General features: G+C 40.2%; 1 protein-coding gene across 1 annotated transcript in view; it reads right to left on the reverse strand.

Moving 5' to 3' along the window:
• ccdc40 (coiled-coil domain 40 molecular ruler complex subunit) overlaps positions 1-14,729 on the reverse strand; it is a 96,594-nt gene that overhangs the window by 42,503 nt on the left and 39,362 nt on the right. Inside the window, exons 9-10 of the mRNA XM_043714804.2 lie at positions 14,352-14,571; positions 5,784-5,941 (exon numbers count right to left, since the gene is read on the reverse strand). Of these exons, the coding sequence (XP_043570739.2) occupies positions 5,784-5,941; positions 14,352-14,571 (378 nt within the window). The remainder of the gene's footprint in view (positions 1-5,783; positions 5,942-14,351; positions 14,572-14,729) is intronic.

Below are 14,729 nucleotides of genomic sequence, written 5' to 3' on the forward strand. Positions count from 1 at the left end.
CAGATTAAGGATACGACTTCAGTTCTGGTCTCCTATGCAAAACAGTTGGTACAGTTACCTATGATGATAGTAAAAGTCTTGGGCCCATCTCTATTGGGGTTGAATTGGTTGAGAAAGATTCATCTAAATTAGCTCACTATTTTTAAATTAGAAAATGGCTGGCTCAATAAAGTCCTAGTGAAATATCCAGGAGTACTTCAGAAAGGGCTTCAGACTATCAAAGCCTGTTTTAATGTTGACAAGGAACCAATTCCGAGATTTTGCAAGGCCCACCCAGTGCCATTTGCCTTGTGGGCAAAAGTAGAGGTGGAAATCAGGAGGCTGGAGAGCCAAGGAATCATCAAACCAGTGCAATTTGCACAATGTGCAGCACCGGTTACACTGATTATGAACATGATAGCTCAGTTCACCTTTGTGGGGATTTTAAGCAAATGGTAAACTGCTTCTCACAGCTGGATAAATACCCGATTTCTTGCACAGAGGACTTGTACGCAAAGTTGGCCGGGCAACTATCCTTTACAAAGCTGGACATGACGCATGACTAGCTACAATTGCGATTGGATGAGAAGTCCCAGAAGTACACTATAAGTACCATAAAGGTTTATATCAATATGCAAGACTGCCCAATGGGGTATTGTCAGCCTCTGTCTTTTTCCAGTGGACCATAGAGAACATTTTGCAAGAGCTACCCAGGTTGCCTTTTATCTGGATGAAGTATTAAAAACAGGGAAGACCAATCAAGAGCACTTGGAGAATTTGGACATAGTGCTTAAATGTTTCTCCCAAATGGGCATATGCCTGAGATGGGAAAATTGTGTGTTCCAGGCATCTCAAGTGACCAACTTGGGTTACAGAGTTGACAAATGCTGGTTATACCAGTTGCAGGATAAAGTAAGCGTGATCAAAGGAGCCCTGGCTCCCACTTCTCTACCACAGCTTAGGTCTTTCCTTGGGTTTGGGTTCGTGAAGTATTACAGAAAATTCATATGTAACCTGGCCTCCGACTTGGCATCCTTACACCTGCTATTGAAAAAGAGTCAGCCTTGGAAATGCTTGCATAGCCAAGAAGTAGCCTTTAGGGAAGTGAAAAACCAGCTATCATCATCACCTAAGGTGTTGCCTACAACAATCCGAATCGGGAGGTAGTGCTGACATGTGGTTACTCCAATATGGTATTGGGGTGGTGTTGGTTCACCAGTGGCCCAATGGAGAGGAACGCCTGATAAAGTATGCTTCCTGGACTTTGCATGATGCTGAATGCAAATCAACCCAGATAGAGAAGGAAGGTTTGGTGGTCGTCTTTGGTGTGAGGAAGTTCCAAGTGGGAATTTGTCATAATAACAGATCACAAACCCTTGTTTGGGATAACTGAAAGAAGAAAAGGTGGTGCTGCCCATAATTTCCAGCAGAATTCAGCAATGGGCCCTTATTCTCAGTGCATACAAATACAAGTTAAAACACCATCCAGGAAGCCAAGTGGCTTTGTGGGTGCCTTGAGCTGCCTCCCATGAGCGGATACTCCACCAGTGGTGCCTCCCTGGAAGAGGCCGTTTTGGTATTGAACTTCCTGGACACTCTTCCAGTCACTGCTGGCAGTATCTGACTGTAGACACAAAAACATCCTATCCTAGTGAAACTAAAACAACTCGTGGTAATGAGGGAAAAAGAGGGGACATCACAACCTGGATTGAAACTTTTCTGGACCGACGAGACTAGATCACCACAGAAGACAACATATTACTATGTGGATCAAGGGTGATTGTCCTGAGTAAAGGTCACCGCTAGATCCTGGTTGAACTCCACTAGGGTCATCCAGGGGTTTCCAAGGTGAAGATGCTAGCAAGAAGCTATGTCTGGTAGCTGGAGTTGCACGCTGATATAGCTGCGTTGATGGGCCAGTGCCTAGAGTGCACCAAGGGCAAAGATTGCCTCTAGCAGCACCCCACATTCATGGGAATAACTGGGAAAACCCTGGACTCAGTTGCATGCCAACTATGTTGTTCCTTTCATGGACTCAATATTCCTGGTCATTGTGGATGCTCATTCAGAGTGGTTGGACATGGATGAAGTTTGTTTGGCAAACGCTGGGATGACAACTGAGAAGCTGCGAACATCGTTGGCAGTACACGGATTCTCGGAGTATTGGTCACAGACAATGGGATGGCATTTACGAGCAAGGAATTCATATATTTCCTAAAGTCAAATGGAATTCGGCACATAGGGACAGCTCCATCCCATCCATTGTCCAATGCCCAAGCAGAAAGAGCAGTCCAAACGTTGAAGGCAGTCTTAAAGAAAAAGTGTCAATTGATGCCAAACTACACTGGTTCCTGTTTGATTAAAGTACACTGCACATGAACAAGAGGGATTGCTCCTGCAGAGTTGCTGATGGGGAGAAGACTTTGCACCAGATTATTCCCAAACCTGGGAAGAGGATGGAACGGTAGCAGGAACGCCAATGTCGGCCACATGCCTGCTTTAAGTTAGACAGACAACTTAATTCAGGAGATGAAGTTTGATGCCGGAACCAATAAATGGCCCTGTAAGGGTATAAGGCGAGGTTGATGTGAGGTCAAGTCCCATCACTTACAAAATTTGGGTCAGTGGTACAGTCACAAACAAACATGTGAATCACTTGAAAGTTGTTATCTCACAAACTGGAGCAAAACACATCTCGCCCCTCAGACCAGCAAGAAGGTCTGTCTAAAACAGTAGTTTCCCTTCCTGTGTCTAGTGTCAAGGAAACCTCAGAGTCCAAGATGGATGCAGCCCCTATACCATTACCACCAAAAGAAGAGTAGGAAACTCTCCTGAGATGCTCCAGATGCAAGAGGTGGGCAACTGTCTGGTATATACTGTCTGTGTTAGAGTCTGAATCAGAGGATCTGGACTTGGGGTGAAAACTTCACAGGAAAAGCTACAAGTGAAAGACCAGGCCAACATCCCCAGACTGAGCGGGGAAGGGATGTAGGTTAACAATTCTAATCAACTATCCTCAAGGTCAACCTGGTTCCAATCAGGAAAGCCTTGGCTGACCAATATAACCAGGAGATTAGGATTTCCTCCATTCAGGCAACTGACTCTGAGTTGGCTGGCCACAGCTACTGTACTGCACAAGTAAATAAAGGGTGACTTGGTGACGAGATACCGGCCTCTGTGTAGTTCTTTTAGGGACGTTGCAAAATTGGAAAAGTTCATCAGTAATGGTTACCTAATCTAATATTCTATAAAGTTTTCCAATAGAGTTATTCTAAATTCTTCTTTCTTTTCTATTTTAACTAGAGTGTTTGAATAAATTATGTTTGCTTAGAGAAGAGTAGTTTGACCAGTCGCTTTTTATCTGGATCAAGGCACTTCATATTTGCTTTAAAATAATAAAACGTTAGCATTTAGGCTCCTTTCTTAAAATCTTTTCAGAAGTTCTGGTCTGGTCCAAAACATTTGATAAGTACTTAAAATTTTGACAAGGACCCACAGCAATGTTTACCACACAAAATGTGAACTCATGGTGTAGGGATAACATATTAACATTGATAGGCAATTAGCTGAATTTGGCAGAAAAGAAAATGTGATCTCTCTACTTTGGCAGGAAAAATAATTATTTGGACAGAACATGGAACGTTGGAAGCACAGAGGGATCTGGGTGTCGTGGTACTTAAATCACATCTTTTGCAGACAAGGCGAATTATTGGGAAGGCAAATGGAATGTTGTCATATATTGCCATGGGAATTAAATTTCAAAGTAGGCATGTTTATCATTAGTTGGTCAGAGAACCTTGTCCAATTTTGGTCACTTTTTAAGAAAGGACATAACTCCATCAAAAGCAGTTCACACTCACTCACTGATTCCTAGGAAGGAAGAGGCAATCTAGTGAGGAAAGTTTGCGTGTTGGGCCTGCATTAATTGGAATTTGGATGAATGAGAGATGAATTTATTGAAATGACTAAGAGCATGGAGGAATAAAGGGGGAAGATGCTAAAATGATATTTCTGTTCTTAGGTAAGACTAGAACTAGGGGACACAGTTTAAAGTAAAGGATTGCTTATTTAAAATGGACATAATAATACAAAGAACAAAAGGACCAAGAGCAGGAGTAGGGAATCCAACTCCTCCTCCTTGCTCTGCCATCAATGCCATCATGGCTGATCTCATGTTGACTTCAATATTACTTTCCTGTCCACTCAGCATAAACCTCATTTAAAATCTAACTATGTATCTCGTCCTTAAATTTATTCAGTCTCCTGGCAACCACAGCATTCTGGCGTACTGAATTCTAAAGATTGATCACTCTTTGAGGGATATAATTTCTCCTCGTCTCTGTTTTTAAATTGCTACTCTTTAACCTAAAACTGGATGACTTCTTGTTCTAAGTTGCTTCAAAAGGAAACATTCGCTCCACTTTTACTTTGTCAATCCTCTTCAAGATCCTATATAGTTTAATTAGATCTCCTCTCATTCTTCTGAACTTTACCAAGTATAGACTGAAACTGCACAACCTCTTTTCATGAAATAAACTCACATTTCTGGAATTAATCGAGTGAATTGCTTCCAATGAAACTACATCTCTCTTCAAGCAAGGGGACTAAAACTGTCTGTGATATTCCAAATGAGTAGTGGAGAGGAGGAGAATTTTTTTTTTCTCAACAAGGTTTATAGGTCTGTAGAATTCTCTTCTACAGAGAGCAGTGAAGGCAAGATCATTGAATATTTATGAGGCAAAAGTAGGCAAGATCTTGACAAGAGATTCAAAGGATATGGGGTGGTGTGTCCAAGAAATTGGATCAGCTGTTATGTTATTTAATGGTGAAGAAAGGTGGGAGACAAATGACCTACTCCTGAAAGCAGGAAATGACAGACTAGTTAGTTAAATGTTTCTCAAAGAGAAAATACAGTTCCCTAACCAGTCAACTTCATTAAATTGGAAATTGCCAGAGTAACAGAAAAACAATTCAATAAGTACATGTCAGCTGGAATGTACAATTGAAGGTAGGTAAAGTGCTTTCCAAGTAATATGGCGGCACGGTGAAACAGTGTTTAGCACTGCTGCCTCACAGCGCCAGAGACCCGGGTTCAATTCTCGCCTCAGGTGACTGTGTGGAGTTTGCATATTCTCCCCGTGTCTGCGTGGGTTTCCTCCGGGTGCTCCGATTTCCTCCCACAGTCCAAAAATGTGCAGGTTAGGTGAATTGGCCATGCTAAATTGCCTGTAGTGTTAGATGAAGTGATAAATGTAGGGGAATGGGTCTGGGTGGGTTGCGCTTCGGCAGTTCGGTGTGGATTTGTTGGGCCGAATGGCGTGTTTCCACACTGTAAGTAATCTAATCTAATAGGCAATGACTTGTTAAGCAGTGAAAGCATTCCCTGACAGGAGTACTTTAAACATCAGTCTGGCTATGGATGGAGCTCTTCACTGAAATGGATCAAAGCCTTCACAATTTTCTCGTTTCATTATGGTAGCTCTTCCCATTGAGCACATGCCTTCTCCAATCTGCCAGTTACAACCAGAACATGGAAAACCTGGGCTGATGGAAAAGAAGGAATCCCAGTCCATATTCACTCCTAACTGTCTCAAGTACTTTAATTGTCTTTCTGCCTGTTGTAGGGCTTTCCTCCTAAAGACTGCGAAATCATTTCATGTGGAATGGGAAGGAGATAGAATCACATCAGTAACCTGACCAAAAATTATTCTCTGCATTCTTCTATCCTAATAGTCCCAATTATAACACAATTGAAATGAATTTGTGTCAGGTATCTAAGAAGACAAATTTGTGGTCCACCATACCTGCTTCTGTTTCAGCTTTGCTGCCTGCAATTTTTCAGACTCTAACTTTTCTGTTGCACGCTTCATTATCATAATGTCAGAACACACATCAGTTTTCAAGTTCTCCATGTAGAAATGCCGCAGTGCAATGTTTTCAACTTCTGTTTGTAGTTGTGATACTAGGATGAGATTATATTTTAATATGATGTAGCATCATTCAATATTAATCTATGTCAAAATGGAAAACATGCATAGTTCTTTCCTTTACTTATATTTTTTGTTTATGGAGATCATTTCAATGGCACATCAAACTTATGTGTTTTGGATATCTATTAACATTAGAAATAAGAAAACATTTCAAAATTGTAGTGAAGTACCCAAGTGAAGATACTTAAATTCTAGTGAAATAAATTAATACTATATTGGGCATTAGCATTTTCTCACTCAAGTATTGTATTGATTTCTACATATTTAAAGAAGTGCAATCTAAATAATATTTAGCCGAACCTTACATTTTTTGACTAAAATGCACATTGCCTTGAGTTTGTTGGAGGTATTCTCACCATGAGGTCAAGCAAGTTTTCTCATTGAACCTTCCCACACCCACTGCATTAATTGCATTGCCACCACTATGACATGTATCATACCCAATTTCCATACCATTTAACCATGTGCCTTTCCCAGAACTTGCCACTGACCAGATATTCAGGAATTGACTGGCATTCCTGGTGCAGACCCCAGGCAGCCTTTGTAATGCCGTTTGCAACCAGATAAGCAAGATCAAAATACACGTACAGTTCTGCTGAGGGAATATGAACATGTAGGGATTAAATTATAAAATAGAACCAAAAACATATAATAATCTGAATTACCACCTGAGCCACGAGCTAATTGATATAGGGTCAATAAAATTAGAGGTAAAGGTAAATGCATGGCTCAAAGATTGGTGTGAAAGAAACAGATTCAAATTCATGGGATATTGGCACCAGTCCTGGGGAAGGAGGGAGCTGTTCTGATGGGATGGAGTCCACCTGTATTAAGCTAACTTATTGTGCAACTCCTGACGAATTGCATAACCCAGACTGTCAATAGGGATTTAAATTAAATAGTGGGGGTGCGGGTTCGGTTACATGAAAAAGGATAAAATCAAAGTTAAAGGAGAAGGCAGGATTGTAAGTTAGTGATGGGTATGACTGTTACCAGAAAATAAAACAAAGGGACAAAATGTGAGTATCATATTGTATCAAGGAACTATGAAAATGTAGGGAAATTCAATAATAGAAATGAAAAGGCTTTGTATCTTAATGCACAAAGCATTCAGAATAAGATAGATGAACTTACAGTCCAAATCAAAGTAAAAGAATATGATTCCATAGCTATTACAGAAACAAGGTTAAAAGAAGGTTAAATAAAAACCAAAAGAACTGCAGATGCTGTAATCAAAGACAAGAATCAGAGTTCATGTTTGGGTCAAGTGACCCTTCCTTCGAACAGTTCTGAGGAAGGGTTACTCAACCCAATAAGTTAACTCTGATTTCTCTCCACAGATGCCGCCAGACCTGCTGAGCTTTTCCAGCGATTTCTGTTTTTGTCTTACAGGAACATTAGAAATGGGAAATTAACATTCAGGGATATTTGACCTTTTGGAGAGACAGGAGGGATGGAAAAAGGTGGTGGGGTTTCACTTTTAACTAGAAATGAAATGAGGATAGTTGCAAGAGATGACAACAAATTTATAGAGATTCGGGACCATTTCCTAGAGCAATATATCATGAAGCCAAATAGGGAGCAGGCCATCTTAGATCTGGTAACGGGTAATGAGGCGGGTTTAATACCAAGAAAACCACCCAGCCACCACCCCGGCAAGTAGTGATCAAAACATGATAAAATTTTATGTTCAGTTTGAGAATGAAAATTTGGGTCAAAAACAACTGTATTTAATGAAAGGGAATTACAATGAAATGAGGATAAAGTAAGCTAAAGTGAACTGGGCGGATAGATTAGTAGGAATAACAGTGAACAAGCAGTGAAAGATATTTGAGGTAATTCATGACTCTCAGCAAAATCCCAGTAAAGAGCAAAGATTGTAAGAGTTGGATAAGTCAACCATGGCTAACAAGAAAGTTAAAGAGAGTTGAAAGAAAATGCATATAAGGAAGTCAAAGTCAGTGACTGTCTGGAAGACTGGGATAAATTCAAAATCCAGCAAAGGTGGGTGAGAAAGATAATAAAGATAGGAAAATAAAATTGAGGACAAACTAGTGAGGAATATAAAAACTAACAATAAGAGCTTCTTTAAATATATAAAAATGAAGCAATACATCAAAGTGAACATACACCACTCAGAAAATAAATCTGGGGAGATGGTTTTGAGCAAAAAAATAAATTAGAAAAGATATTTCTGAAAAATCATCCAGTGAAGATATATGGATAGAAATTAGAAATAAGAAAGAAAAGATCACCTTGATGGCATTGTACTTTACTGATCATAATTCTATTAGTTTCAAAATGGTTATGGAAAATGATAAACCTTCTGTAAAAATTAAAGCTTTCAATTGCAGTGAGGCAAATTTTAATGGTATCAGATGAGAACTTTCAAAAGTTGATTGGAGTAGACTATTTGAAGGTAAAAGTACTTCTGACAAGTGGAAGGTTTTCAAGAGTGTGATGATGAGAGTTCAGAGGAATTATGTTCTTACAGGGGAATAGCCTTCACCCAGGCAATCCCAGCTTTATTGGTCAAGGGCTGCCTCCTATACCAGTCTGATTCAGAGGTCAGAAACAGGATCCTCGCCTCATAAGTGGTGAGCCAAATGATAAGCAGCACACCATTCATATTGAGACTTTCTGCTCTATTGTAGACTGTTTTTCTCTTGGATAGAGTCATAGAGTCATAGAGATGTACAGCATGGAAACAGACCCTTCGGTCCAAGTCGTCCATGCCAACCAGATATCCCAACTCCATCTAGTCCCACCTTCCAGCGCCCGACCCATATCCTTCCAAACCCTTCCTATTCAGATACCCATCCAAATGCCTCTTAAATGTTGTAATTGTACCAGCCTCCACCACATCCTCTGGCAGCTCATTGCATACATGTATCACCCTCTGCATGAAAACATTGCCCCTTAGGTCTCTTTTATATCTTTCCCCTCTAACCCTAAACCTATGCCCTCTAGTTCTGGACTCCCCGACCCCAGGGAAAAGACTTTGTCTATTTATCCTATCCATGCCCCTCATAATTTTGTAAACCTCTATAAGGTCACCTCTCAGCCTTCGACGCTCCAGGGAATACAGCCCCAGCCTGTTCAGCCTCTCCCTGTAGCTCAGATCTTCCAACCCTGGCAACATCCTTGTAAATCTGCAACCTTTTCCCTGGAGCATAGGAGACAGAGGGGTGACCTTATAGAGGTATATAAAATCATGATTTGGAAGCTCAACCTTTCAGAGCACTGCTCCTTCGAACACCTGATGAAGGTGCAGCATTCTGAAAGCTAGTGCTTCTAAATAAACCTGTTGGACTATAGTGTGTTGTGTGATCTTTAAATTTATAATTTCATGAGAGGCATAGATAAGGTAGATAACTGACAACATTTCCCCATGGTAGGCGAGTCAAAAAATAGACAGCATAGATTTAAGGTGAAAGGGGAGAGACCAGAAAAAGTCCAGAGGGGCAATTATTTACACACAGAGGGTGATAAGTGTCTGGAACAGGTTGCCAGAGGTAATGGTAGAGGTGAGTACAATTTTGTTATTTACGAAGCATTTAGACAAGTACATGGATGGGATAGTTATGGAGAGATATAGACCAAACGCAGGCAAATGGGATTAGTTTAAACTGGATAGCATGGGCAAGTTGGGCCAAAGGGCCTGTCTCCATGTTGTAAATGTCTAGGACTAATCTATGTCTATGACAAAGATGACCTCCTTGATCTTTAAGGGGTCCACCCCTTTCTCTAATTACCCTCTTACTCTCAAAGTATTTGTAGAATCTCTTTGGCTTATCATTAACCTTATCTGCCAATGCTATTTCATATCCAATCTTTGCTTTCCTGATTTCTTTATTAAGAATGCCTGTGGAGTCTTCATATTAATTAAGAGATTAATTTGAACCCAGTTGTTGAGATCTAAAATAATATTCTCTTGTATTCTTGACTGGAACTTCAATAACTTTATTCATCCATTGTTCCTTAATCTTACCGGGTAAAAACAATGACTGCAGTATTGAAGTTCCAGTCAAGAATACAACAGAATCTTATCTAAGATAAGACTATCCAAGATAAAAACAGTCTACAATAGAGCAGAAAGTCTCAATATGAATGGTGTGCTGCTTGTCATTTGGCTCACCACTTATGAGGTGAGGATCCTGTTTCTGACCTCGGAATCAGACTGGTATAGGAGGCAGCCCTTGACCAGTAATGCTGGGATTGCCTGGGTGAAGGCTATTCCCCTGAACCAGACTGACAACTGCTGACAAGTACACCAAATTCCTTGGAGTACTGTGTCTGTGCTGAATGGCATTGCAAGACAATAGTAATATGAACCTACTATCTTAGTTGACGGGGACAAGTGTAAAAGGCAAAGCAATTCAAGACTTTGGGGCAAAGAGATTCTGCTCAAACCCTCCATCACCCTACTTTTCTGTAGCTCTCCTTACATCCAACCCCAGTCCTGAAGAATGGTTACACCTAAAACATTGACTTCTCCATCTCCTGATGCTGCCTGGATTGCTGTGTTCTTCCAGCCTCCTGCTGTCTAGTTCCAAATAAGTGAGCATTATGAATGAGAGATAAAAGTCTGGAGAGGCAACCTAGTTTAGTCCATGAGCTGGATGTGTGTACTGAGCATAATGTCCTTACAGTAACATTAAAATTATAGCTACCAGTCCAAGTTTCAGGATTGAAATGCAGAAATGCCAATTACGTGGATCAGGGATGTGCTATAAAGAGTCGTAGAGGATGGCACATGCCAAGATGGTAATGGTCGTGAATATACAGAGTAAGTGGATGGTGCTCATGGAGCGTATCCTGAGATATTGAGGTGTCCAATTTAGAGGCCGAAGCGTTGAGCTTAACCCTCTAAGAACACACTTTACTTTTCATGTCGGGTTTCATAATATTCTAGTTTGTTAGTAAAGTTTGAAAGATTGCAACTGGAATATTAATGTGAGTTGGGGCAGTCAACAAGGAACTTAACAAGTATCAATCACCATCAATTGACCTGGTGAGAATCTTCCGCACCACCTGTGAAAAGTGTAAAAGAAGGAGTAAAAGAATCTTGATGTTGAGATGCACCTCATAGGGCTTCTCACCACAGCCCACACCTATAAGATTCCCATCCATTGTCATTTAATGTTGCCATTGATAGTTATTAGCAACATGTTAAATTTGAAGAATTTAATTGATTATATTTACTCGATGTTCACTTTTACATCTGGAGAAGCATCAATCAGCTTGAGAAGTAATTCAGTTGATGAAACACTGTTTAGGAGAAATTATGCAAATTAATAGGCAAGAAGCAACAACGAGAACCCTATTTGGACGTCTGGGATGCAATGGGAGATCCTTCATGTTACTTTCACTAAACTCCATGTCCATTTAACCTGAGCAATATAAAAGCCTTTGAATTGCACAATATTATTTGAACTACTGTGTGACTCTGGCTATAGTATTTAACTTTGAAAACCAACTATTGTATTTAACTACAGACAGCCTCACACAGGGCACCTCACACCTTCAATGCGTTATCCGGGCCAACATGGCACCTATTGTTAAAGTTCACATGAGAATGTAACTTTAAAAAAATGTTCTGGAATTTACGTATGAAAGAACTGAAACCAACATGGTCATTCTAAAAGATTTGGAGATGCCATTGTTGGACTGGGGAGTACAAAGTTAAAAATCAGGTTATAGTCCAACAGGTTTAACTGGATGGATGAATGGGCACCACACAACAATCAACAGACAGGAGTGTCCCCTCCCAATTGCGGAACATTTCAGCGGTCCAGGACATTCGACCTCGGACTTTCGGGTGACCATCCTCCAAGGCGGACTTCGGGACAGGCAGCAGCGAAAAGTGGCCGAGCAGAGGCTGATAGCTAAGTTCCATACACATAGGGAGGGCCTCAACCGGGACCTTGGATTAATGTCACACTACAGGTGACCATCATTGCACTATACACACACACACACACACACACACACACAGGCACTCCTATACACACACATACACATGGGCACATGTATACACAGACACTCACACACACCCTTACAGACACACACACTCCCACACTCACACATGCATCCCCTCAGACTTAGACACTCTACACTCACATACACACACATACACTCTCTCTCACAGACACTCACAACCCCCCACCCCAGACACATACACCCCCCCTACAGACACACGCACACACCCTCACACATGCATCCTCTCACAGACTTAAGACATTCTACACTCACATACACACACATATACACTCTCTCTCACGCTCACAACTCCCCAACCCAGACACACACACACACATATACATGTAAGTTTGTGGGGTGAATTTTTGTACTTGCAGAGTTACATTGTACTTTGCTCAAAAACTGCATGAATTCATGTAAGACTCTGTTATCTCACTTTTTAGATTAGAATCAGTCTAAACATTACGACACAGACAGACAAAACAGGGGGCTAACACCTTTAACATATTGTCTAACTAACACCAATTGTTACAGTTAACCTGAGAATGCAACTTTTAAAAAAACATTTTGTGATTTACACATGAAAAAAATGAAACTATCATGGTATTTGAACAGATGAAAGACTTAACAATCAAGGTATTTTTCAATGTATAATCTCAGTTACATCACACTGTAAACTTTTGCTATAAATTCTGTGTCGTACAATCGTGTCCCCCACAACCACCTGATGAAGGAGCGGCACTCTGAAAGCTAGTGTAATTCTAAAAGATGAGAGACTGAACGAACAATCCAGATCTTTTTCAATGTATAATTTCAGTTACATCATACTGTAAACTTTTGCTATAAGTTCTGTGTCTTACGATCTTACACTCCACAACCACCTGATGAAGGAACAGTGCTCGAAAGCTAGTGCTTCCAAATAAATCTGTTGGAGTATAACTGGTATTGTGTGATTTTTAACTTTGTACACCCCAGTCCAACACTGGTACCTCCAAATCATAAGTTTTTTTTAATCTTCCTGTCTGCTGAATTTATCTAGTGAACTCATCACAAACACAATCAGTGTTCAACTATTTAAAATTAAGTTTCAATTAATAAATGTCGATTGTGGAGTAAAGGCAAAGGTAAAGTTACCATCGTTCCAGAAAATCACAGGACTGCTATCTCATTACAGAGAGGCAATTGATGGTAGTTTTATTCTGAGGGTTACCGCACCTCAGACGAAAGGAAGAGTTGAGATGAAGAAGCCTTCATGGTATCTTCAGACAATGTGGGAATTGAACCCATGCAGTTGGCATCACTCTGCATAATAAACCACCTGTGCAGCCAACTGTGTAGTGGAATAACAGAAACTTAAATACAGAAGGAGGTTATTTGGTCGTTTTTATTTGTCCTCGCTAGCTCTTTGAAAGAACAATTGTGCTTCTGTCCACATCCTGGGGACTTATTGTAAGATCGTATTGTTTACTTTCTGCAATCTTCTTTTCCACTAACAACACTGACTTTACAGTACAAGTTTAGAGAAACTTAACATTGTTGTCTTGGTCCTTGATCCTCTTCTTTCCTTAAGTAAATACTACTCAAAGTAACATCATTTGCAAACTGTGGGTTGTCTTGCATAAATTTGCTGAGACTATCTAGCTTACTTCCACACTACCTCTCTTGAAATTCTCTATTTTTTTTTGTCAGACTGCTTGTCCAAAATTCAGATTTTGATGAGTTAATATTTGTCCTTTGTGGCAGGGACTAAGTTGAGCTTCTATCCTATATCCTCTTCCTCATAAAGACCACCTAAATAATACCAGTATCTACTCCTCCCTAAACCCACCTGTTGCTAAAATTGTCATCTTTGACTTTGTTACCTTCCAGCATGACCATTATAGTATCCTCTCTTTAGTTTTCTTTCCTCCAGAGTCAGTAAGTTTCAGCTCAACCAAGATTTTTCAACCCATTTTGTAAAACATGGTCACATATCCTTCCTTGTTCTTGCTAACCAAATTGGCTCCTGATCTTCAATGTGAAAATTCTTATCATTTTGTTTAAATGCTTTCATTGTCTTGCTTTCTCACCTCTTCTAGCCTTACAGCCACCTCTGACCTCTCAGTTCTGCTGCTTTTGCATTTATGTATCTCTATAACGTTCATCCCACTGGGTCTGTGTGTACAAATCGTTCCGTAAATATATTTTTGATTGAGGTTGTCGCGCTTAATTCTGTGCAGGAAAGGACCTGCTAGAACAAGTCTAACTTTGTGCAAGTGTCTAAACGTCTAGCAAACACTCACCCACTTAAGCATCCAAAAGGGATGTTAACTTATACTTTACTGGCTTCAGAATTTTGAGAATAAAACTTGTTCCAAATTCATAACTGAAGCAAACAATTAACTGAACTCAAAAGCTCACCTTTTAAGCGCTCACTATTTGTTGTAGCTTGCGACATTTGGTAAACATTCCTCACACTTGCCAAATCTTCTTCTGCCTTTCTTCTTTTTTCTGAAGCTGATGAGCAACGATCATGTAGTTTTTCAAGTTCCATTTGGATTTGGGCAAGAGACTGTTGTGTTCCATAAAGGAGCACTCCTGTGTTTTCTCGCTCAGTTGTTTGAGTCTTCACTCTCCATGTCTTGGAATTTTTTAAAAGAAGTCATTAATTACACACATCAATTTATTTTTAATCTGTAAAGAAAACTATGTGGAGCACAACATTCCAATTTATTGGTTTATGGAATTACACCTCCACCCCACCCCCCTGCAACAACCTTTGTAGTATTCACAATGATG

This window comes from Chiloscyllium plagiosum, unplaced genomic scaffold (assembly GCF_037043375.1).
Source record: "Chiloscyllium plagiosum isolate Xiang-an unplaced genomic scaffold, Cpla_swu_hap1 HiC_scaffold_25, whole genome shotgun sequence".
Taxonomy (NCBI): domain Eukaryota; kingdom Metazoa; phylum Chordata; class Chondrichthyes; order Orectolobiformes; family Hemiscylliidae; genus Chiloscyllium; species Chiloscyllium plagiosum.